The sequence below is a fragment of the Babylonia areolata genome, chromosome 1 (assembly GCF_041734735.1).
Source record: "Babylonia areolata isolate BAREFJ2019XMU chromosome 1, ASM4173473v1, whole genome shotgun sequence".
Taxonomy (NCBI): Eukaryota; Metazoa; Mollusca; class Gastropoda; order Neogastropoda; family Buccinidae; genus Babylonia; species Babylonia areolata.
This window is the reverse complement of record NC_134876.1, coordinates 10,937,599-10,947,598: the sequence shown is the minus strand read 5'-3', so window position 1 is coordinate 10,947,598 and position 10,000 is coordinate 10,937,599. Positions and strand designations below refer to the sequence as shown.

At 48.4% G+C, this 10,000-nt stretch overlaps 1 protein-coding gene across 3 annotated transcripts in view; it reads right to left on the bottom strand.

Annotated features, from left to right (window-relative positions):
* Nucleotides 1-10,000, bottom strand: part of LOC143291147 (innexin unc-9-like) — a 492,319-nt gene that overhangs the window by 172,336 nt on the left and 309,983 nt on the right. Inside the window, exon 1 of one of the 3 annotated variants that reach the window (XM_076600843.1) lies at nucleotides 2,770-2,996. The exons of the other annotated variants lie outside the window; for them this stretch is intronic. Within the exon in view, the coding sequence (XP_076456958.1) occupies nucleotides 2,770-2,846 (77 nt within the window). The 5' untranslated portion in view covers nucleotides 2,847-2,996. Of the gene's footprint in view, nucleotides 1-2,769; nucleotides 2,997-10,000 lie in introns of those variants that run through there. 3 annotated transcript variants of the gene reach the window in all.

The window sequence follows — 10,000 nt, the reverse complement described above, 5'->3', positions numbered from 1 at the left end:
AACACTCTACAAAGTAGACTATCAATATCAAATAGCTATATATCCACCGTCTGTTATGTCCGTTTTCCACAAACGTTGTGAGACAGTGCCAGCCTAACTGAACACACACACACACACACACACACACACACACAGGATCAATATATTAACTGCTTTGCACTGCGCCTGACCCTGATCGATCACTAGGGGGCAGGTAATTATTGTATTGGTGGGCTGGCACAGTGATGAAAACAATATTGGTTGCACACAAGCAGGATTCTACCTCACGCAGACTGTTTGTGAACGATTGCCACAGATCGTTTGCACCTACACGAGACAGAAGAAGGGGTGGGGGGGGGGGGGGGGGTTGAAGTCATTTTTTGTTCACTGAGCATTCCGTTGCTTGGTTTTATACTTGCGTCGATTTACTTCGAACTATTTCAATTTTAAACTGATGCAACATTACCCTAAACTGGGGGTGGGGTTGGTTGTTTGATTACTTGTTGGTTTAAAAAAAAAAAGGCGTAATATTTAAGGTGCCTTAAAAATTTCGAGTCGATTTTTTTTTGTGTGTTTTTTTGCAAGCGTAGAGAAATGTCGGCATGCAACAGCAGTCTATTGGAGTTGAGTTAAACTCACTGACTGGCCAATCACGGTTCAGCTCACTGAGTTAGATGTTGGATCCGTGGTGTGTGTGAATGACAAGTAGTAGGCAGGAGAAGTAAAGATAGGAGTGGTTTGCTGCTGATTGCTTGGTTTGTTGGATTAGTTTGCTGGGTGTTTTTTTTTTTATTGTTGATAAAATTGGCGGGTTGGATGGTGATTGATATAATTATTTGTGACTCATTGATTCATTCATTTATTCAATCATTCAATCACTCACTCAATCGTCCAATTAATTAGTGACGATTACTGTATCTATTCATTGTCTCTTTCAGTCATTCTGATACACTTAATTTATTGGTTACTGCCTTCGTTCTTTCGTTTTGTTAGTTTGTAGATCTTGGGAAAGAAACAACAGACAACGAAATGGTTTACACGAAGAGGATAAGTCCTATCTTCGTGTGGTGTATCTGAATGCTAGATGGGGAGTGACTGGGGAAAATAGGGATAGAACAACATAGACAGACGGACAGACAGACAGATAGAGATAGAAAGAGAGGGGAGCACGTGCGAGAGAGAGGGAGGAGAGAGAGAGAGAGAGAGAGAGAGAGAGAGAGAGAGAGAGAGAGACAGACAGACAGACAGACAGACAGACAGACAGACAGACAGACAGACAGAGACAAATAGACAATCAAAGACAGACAGATGGGAAACCTTATGAGGAAACACTCCGATAGAAAATACGCACACACACATACACATAGACATGTGTGTGCGCACGCTCACACACACACACACACACACACACACACACACACACACACACACACACACACACACACACACAAAGAGACAGAAACAGGCAGGATGAGGGACAACACTTCTACGACTACTACTACTACTACTACTACTGCTACTTCTACTGCCACTACTACTACTACTACTACTACTGCTGCTCCTTCGCAACTTATTAACAAGAAACTGCTCTCACTGGGAATACTTTGATTATATCGAAAAGAATAACATCATTTATATAAATCGATCACACAACTCGATAACACATCCCTTCACTCGCAAATGCAGGAGATACATATCACACACTCGTGCATATCGCTTGTTAAAGTAAAGTGCATCCATTTACCCAGGGGAGTGGGGGGAGGGGAAGAAAAAAAAGAAAGAAGAAAAACGAAGGAAGAAGGGAAATTGACATAAGGATACATAGGACAAGATGGTGGAAAGAAGGAAATAATGTGAAAGAATGAAAATGAAGAAGAAATAAACGAAAACTGATTTTTTTTTCTCCAGAGAGGAGGGAATAAAGACAATACAGAAACACACACACACACACACACACACACACACACACACACACACACACACACACACACACACACATACACACACACACACACACACACACACACACACACAAACAAAACAAAACAAAACAAAAACAAAAAAACACACAAAAAAACACACACATGATGCACAGAGTCGTGTTTGAAACGAGTGAGAGATTCCAATCAAACAGAAAATGTTGCTGTGTACCTTAAGATATGTTGTGATATATATATATATATATATATATATATATATATATATATATATATATATATATATATGTGTGTGTGTGTGTGTGTGTGTGTGTGTGTGTGTGTGTGTGTGTGTGAAATCCCACACAAGAAAGGCAGTAAATAAAGCAAAAAAGCAACAGGAGAATGGAGAGGGAAAAGAGGAGGAGGAGGACATCAACAACGCATTTGAAAACACCATCATCATCATCATCATCGTCATCATCATCATGACTATCACTGCAATAATTGCAAAATCGTCGTCATCATTATCAACATCATCATTATACATTATCATCATCATCATCATCATCAGTAGCAACAGCAGCAATGTGCCAAAGTAATAGCCCCCCCTCCCCGCCCCCCAACCCTCACCCCCCTCACCCTCCCTCGCCCCCCTCCCAACGCCCACCACATCCTACCGTTCTTGCCTCCTCCCCTCTCCTCCCATTCCCACACCATCCCCCATATCCCCGAGTTTCATTCCTGTCCTTTTATACCCCCCCCCCCCCCAACACACACACACATCCATTCCCCCCTCACATCTCCCTTCCCCCGTTTCACCCCACCCCCTCCCTCACCCCCACCACCAGTGGTTCCCAGGCGCAGTACTCACTCAGATAGGTGATGCATGTCACTCCCAAAATCCAAGGCGCGGGTCTTCACGGGGGTGAGTGTGGGCGCTACTTTCATCCACACCCAATCACTCTTCCCGTCGCCGCCAGGGGGCGCAACCTCGGGATCCTTGTCCCTACCGATCCTGCCGGAGGGATGGAGGTCCTCCTAGAAAAACGGTCCAGGGAGACGTCCGGGCGGGCAGTGTGCCGGGAACGACCTCCTTCTACATGGTACGCTAGGGAGATCCTCCCACACATACACCAAAAAACCCCAAGTCCTGTGTATTAAAAACAAAATCGGTGTTGACAGTTCTCAGTGACGTCCCCACAGAAATCGTTTTACAGCATTTGCCTCAAAATAAGGTTTCATTCTTATGCCCCATTTGAAATGTCAGTGTCATCTTGAAACTGATATGGTTGCGATGACGAGAAGGATATTCTATAAAGTGGTGATTAAAGACTTATCCAACAACTGATTGAAAAAACTCTTCCAGGTAAATGTAACATACAGGATCTCCAAGTGGATGGCCTCAATATTTCAAGATCATGTTCCAGGAATCTGCGCCCGAGCGAAGCCATGGGCAATTGCTATACTAAGAATTGTTCAGCAGTTACTAGCCAGAGAGGTATGCAATAAATCCTTTGTCTAGGCTTTTCGCAGTCCTCGGTGTTCCTGTGTGATTCTACTTCCACAGGTATCAGCACTGTATATGGCTTGTTACGATTGGTAGCGTGTAGTTGGTGCCCAGTTTTCTGACACTGCGTGCCATAAAATCCACTGCAGCAGCAGGAAATCACGCCCTGGGAAGATGTAGATGTAGAAACATAACGACGTCGACAATTGTACTCAAAGCAATGAAAACACGAGAAAAAACAACAACAAAACATTTACCTGAGGATACTAGGACTTGGAAATGTTAGTGCATAGACAAAGGTACACAGTCAGGCGTTCTCTTAGACGATAACACTTGATTGAAAAAACATACTGCAGAAAAAAAAAACAGACTGGAGAGATGCCAGTACATATAACTGATGCCGTGCATATAAGGATGGTTGTAAATGTGCGACACAAGGAACACGAAAAGACACTTTCTGTGGAAACTGAACGTGGGGATGTGATGGTTGGAGAGATTTATGGCAACGCTTCGAGTTTCTTTCTTTTCACATTCTTCACTTCTGAATGCGGGCAGGAGGGTTGACAAGCATGGGAGTGACGACTTTGAAACAACAGGAAGCCGAAGAAAAGCGTCGGCGTCTTATGACTGTGGCTCAAATGAAAGGACCAAAACAGTGCACTGATGTCAAGATGAAAGAGATGCAAAGCAATCAGCCTGAAAACGATTCCTTGACAAAGGAAAGCTACAGGGCTAAAGAAACCGGACACAATGACAACGGCGTGCGTTCAGTTGCTGCAGCGATTGCACAAAAAGCACTAAAAAAATCGCAAGAATATTGACTGGCAAAATGTAATTTCACTGAGAAGCAGAATTCCAAAAGCCCAGCCTACGCACGCAAGCGGACTGCAGAAGTCAGACACATGACTGGAATAGATAACGGAGGGTGCGTGGACTGGAGCCTGGATTAAAGCACGGAAAGCCCGTCCCTCAGTGTGAGGGGGCGGGGTCGTTGTGTCTTACTCATACGGTCACTAATCCCTCGTTCCACAGACTGCGCCCCTAAATGTAACGCCCTCACATGCCGTGATTCATCCCGTTCAGTGCCGTGACTTCACATGGCACAACGACGCTGACCGGTAGTGGAGGTACCACCCACGCCTTCTGCCCGACTGTGAGTGCACACGTAGAAACTCCACACACCTTCTGCATTTCACTTCGTCACTGTCACAGTCCTATGGTATCCAACCCATGAACAGACGTCTGGACGGATCTAGTGATACCTTTCTGTCAACAGCGTCGTCAAGAAGATTGGGAGGTGGGGGCATGTATGCGGTATCCACCCCGAACTGACTTTTAACACTGTTTGAAGAACCGCAGGGTTTCAACGTCCGTCTGTCCACAGGAACTACGTAACCACGTTACGATCACCCCGGAATTAGCGCGTCCATCAACAATTGTCTGGTAACGAAGTTAAGACGTGCCCCTGAGTTTCACTGTCCATCCACGCCGAACCAAGCGGTGCTGTCCAGCCTCCCTGCGGACACTGACAGCGTGATGTGTGAAGGACAGCAGTCACGGTGCTCCGGGGAGGAGGGAGGCACAGCCCCCTGTTGAAGGGCGACAGGTCCCGGTGAATAAATCATGACCCCGACACTCACCGCTCCGGCCGGGAGGTGAGAAGAAAGCCCGGGCTTGGCCACGGAGGTCGGGGCAGCCTTGCAAGCAGTCTGGCGGGGTCCAGGGGGGATTCAAATTTCCCGGTCAGGACTAACAGGCTGGCCCCAACAGCACGCTGACCAACGTGCTGCAGTCAACAGCTAGCACAACTCGGGTTCTTTCTTGATGCCGTGTGTGTGTGTGTGTGTGTGTGTGTGTGTGTGTGTGTGTGTGTGTGTGTGTGTGTGAGTGTGAGTGTGTGTATGTGCGTGTGAGTGTGTGTGCGTGTGTTTGTGAGTGTGTGTGTGTGACGTGATGACGTAGAAGGAAGAAGAAAGGGAGAGAGAGAGGATGATGCTGCCGCCCCCTCCTCACCTGCCCTGCCGTACTGACTTCCTCCTTCTTCCCCCTCTCTCTCCTCTATCCGCCTGAGCGCTGTCCAGTGGAGGCAGTGTACACAGACTCCTTGCACTGGCCGCTCCCTGTCCGCCAGCCCCGCCACGACAGCTTATCGACACAACTGGGCGGCCACATGCAGCACAGCACAGCACGGCACGGCACGGCACGGCACAGCACAGCTCGGCACGCCAGGCACGGCACGGCACGGCACGCACACACACACACACACACACACCCTGAAATCCAAAGCCAGTCACCCGGCGACCACCACCATCACTATCGCAGCGAAGTCTCCCCTCGTCCACCCTCTCACAGTCCCACCTCTCACAGTCTCTCTCACAATGTACAGGGTCTGCCGCCTGCCTCCATGTCTCCAAGCTCCCTGTATAGTGCGGTGTAGTGTAGTGTAGCAGCGATGTAGTGTGGTGTGGTGTGGTGTACAGGACAGCATGCACTCTCTCTCCCCCTCTATACCTTTCCCCCACCCCCACACACCCCTCCAGCAAGACGGCCACTCACTCACGGGCACAGAATGGAGACACACGGGGACACTGCCGGTACTCCCAGGCAGCAGCAGAAGCTTGGACCGTCCCTGTACTTACGGGTCCATCCCTCCCTTCCCTCCCTTTCCCTTTCCCGCTTTGCCATGATGCCGTGCCGTTCTGTGCCGAGCTGTGCCGTTCCGTGCCAGAGTTGGCTGCAGGAGGCGGCGTCAGGATGGAATCAAGGGGACGGAGGGGGTCGGAGGGGGTAGGGGAGGGGGACGACAGCTGTGTGGCCGGTCACTGCTGCTGCCCGTCCTGATTTCCCCCCCCCCCTCCCCCCCACCTTCACTTCCCTTCCGTCACTCCAGTGTGCTGGGTCAGGGGTGGGTGTGGGTGTAGGGATGGGGAGATGGGGGAGGGAGTGGTCGGGGGTGGGGGGTGGGGGGGGGAAGGGGAGGTTGAAGGCAGGAAGGGTGTCCGGTCCGTCCTCCAGGATGTGGGGTGGGGGTGAGGAGTAGGAGTTCGAGGGTGGTGTTAACGTATTTCACGGCATTTTTCTGTGCTCTAGGCTTCGGCTAAAATCCATGCCCACACGCATACACTCCTTCGACACTCACACACACACACACACGCGCGCGCGCAACACACGCACACAAACATACACACACTCCCTCTGCACACAAACACACACACACGCGTGCACATACACACACGCACGCAGGCACACGTACACACACTAACACATTCATGCACACTGTAGAAACTGTCCATCTCTACAATCTGACCAACATCCCCAGTGTAATCACTTGCGATCACAGAGATGACTATTTGTCCCTTCATCGACCCACCCATTACTATTAAAAGAAAAAGAAAGAAAAAAATGAATATTGAGATGTACGTTTCCACCATTGTATATCTATCTATATCTACCTCTCTCTCTCTCTCTCTCTCTCTCTCTCTCTCTCTGTGTGTGTGTGTGTGTGTGTGTGTGTGTGTGCATATCAGCCGAGACACATCTACTGCCCAAATAAAATGAAGATGTTAGTTGGAAGACAAACAGTTCCAGAACAGGTGAGCTATTTCTAGGAGTAACTGATCTGGTTTCGAACTTAACCCACAAACTTCAATGAGCTCTCTGTGAGGAAGTCCACAAACCACTACGCCACCTCTGGACCAGTCAGTCAGTTAGTTAGTCAGTCGTCACGATGGATCAATCATCGTATTCATAAACCCTTCTACCGTCACTGCTCCGTCACTCCTCCCCTCCCCCCCTTTAAATCACAGCACAGTAATTCGTCCACCAACACCTCCATGACACCCACCTCCCCACCCTCTGCCCGTTTCACTCACGCCCCTCCCCCCCCCCCCAGGCCCCCTCCCTCCCTCTCACTTTCATCACGCACCCCCTTACCTACATCTCCCACTCCCTTTCCACATCCCTTCACCCCCCCCCCATCCCTCACCCCCAGGGGGTGGGTATGGAGAAAAGCAGCGCCGATCAACAGTTCATCTATATCCAGCAGGAAATCAGACGGGGGTTGTCAGTGTGTGTGACTGTTACCAGTATTGATCCGCTGGCTGTGATCAGGGCTGCTCTGGCCTACTTTGCTCAAGTGCCTTTTCCTTTCAAACTGCGGTCTCACACAAACACGCACAGATGCTCGCACGCACGCACGCACACACACACACACACACACACACACACACACACACATGCACGCACGCACGCACTCACAGAAAGACGCGGGCACACACGCGCACGCAGACATGCATACACACGTACACGCGCGCTCACGTCAACACACACATGTAGGCACACACACACACACACACACACACACACACACACACACACACACACACACGCACGCAGACACACGCAGAGTCGGGCGCACGCACACGGAGTCCCTCTCTTCAATTGCACGCATCCCCTCCTCTCATTTTCCCCTCTCCGCCCCCTCCCCCACCCCACTCTCTCTCCCTCTGGCTGCACAAAAGTTCTTTTAAACCTCTCTCTTCAAGATCTCTCTATCTCCCTCCCTCTCTCTCTCTCTCTGTCTTTGATCTTCCTCGGGCTCTATTGCCACGTCTTTTCGTCTTTTAGGTTCAGAAAAGGGGTGAGGCTGCACACTGATTCATCGCTGCTTCTACGTTTGTGATGGCTATGTATGGTTCCAGATTCCTACACACCCAATCTTTATGTCCCTGATGATCAATTCAAGAATGGGGGGGAAACTTTGGTGGTGGAGCGGAGTCGTCGGGGGGAGGGGGGTGGGGGGGGAGGAGTGGGGAGAATGTGTGTGTGTGTGTGGGGGGGGGGGGGGGGGGGGGGGGGGGGGGGGGTGCATTTATGCCCTGAGTATGCGGAAAAGAGAGAGTGCTTCTTGAAGGAGGGCAGAGAGTTAAGGGGTGGAGGGAGGTAGGAATGTGAGGGAAGCGCGCGTTGATGCCATCAGCATGCATATAAACTAACTACAACGAAAGCAATGCTCTCATCATACATAAGACAGTGAAGTTCCCTCCTCATTTGTTATGGACATGTACTGATAAGCTTTTTTCGTGTTTCTGTTGACGGATCGATGTAACTGGGTTTTTTTTTCTTTCATTCTTTTCTTTATTTTTTTTGTCTTTGATACTGTTTCTTTTGTTTTCTTCGTTCTTCTGTTCTTCGTTTAATTTTCTTTTTATTAATCATTAATTTCTTTCCCTTCCTCCCTTCTTTGTTCCTCTCTTTCTTTTGTTTTGACTGATGTTTCCATCATTCCCTCTCTTTTTTTTTTTTTTTTTTTGCTGCCCCATCATCTGCACCATTTCAGTGGTACTACTCCCACGCCGCTCACCCTAGATTCCCCCATACACGGCCACACCCGGGTTTGTCCGTCGCAGTTCCAACATCTTATTTTATTTCTGGTCTTTTATTGCTCCATTCCATTCTCTTCCTTGGTTTTCGTTTAAAATTTCAAATTCTGTCTTGCATTTTTTTTTTTTTTTTTGTGACCGAAAATTGTGTGAGCTCCATTTTTCAAGTGTCTGTGATCCACCTATAGATATGTGAACTGCATGCATGTTTAATTCAAACATTCCGTCAACTAGGCATAGAAAGTATATATAGATAGGCATCCGTCAGTCTCGGGAGACTCTGGAGTTGGTGGTCAGTGCCTGGTGCGGCGTCGGGTGGGGCTGGATGGACAGGCACTAGCGCACAGGAAATTTAATGTCTTATCGGACCTGGTCTGTTTGTCTCTCTGTCTGTCTGTCTGGATTTGGATCTTTTTCCTCCGTCTCTCTGCCTCGGAACACTGGGCAAGCGTCTACTTCCAGTTTGCTAGAGAGGCCGTTCTGCGCCGTTTACCCCCCCAAGCTGATCGTTCTGAGGCTACACCTTTAGGTCGATGTTCAAGGCCTTCAGGTCTCTCCTGCAGACGTCTTTATAGCGCAATTGGGGTCTGCTTGAGGGACGTTTTTTTTTTTTTTTTCCGATACCAGTTCTCCGTAAAGGAGATCGTTGGGGATCCGGCCAACGTCAATTCGCGCTACCTGATCGAGCACGGCATTACAGATTCTGTGGATCACAAAGTGGTCAATATTGTATTATTCCGAGTAGTCATTGCTAGCTTGATGGAGTCCAGATTAGTTTCACTGGAAAGAACGAAAAGAAAAGAATACAGACACTGTTATTTTCATTTTTCTATTGATTTATCAACACTTTTGTTTCGTAACTCAATGGTTGGATGAGTACGCACAATGATATTTAAACGAAGCAATGTATACCTACCTGCCCGATATAGACAATGAAGTGTTTATGGAGACAAACGACAACAACAACAACAACAACAACGACAAAAACAAAACAGAAGTCTTGTGAACATCCAACACTTGTGTATAAATGATGAATTGTCTGTTGATTAATAAGACGCAGTGGGCATTTCTTTAGTTTCCGCCTTGTGGGAGACCTCACACGAATACACAACCACCTGCTGGGAATTCTCGTATTTCCCTGTCAGGTAATAGTGATACCCTCTCTCCCCACCGCTCATTATTTCACTAGAAGCGTGTGTTGGAGACATTCACTG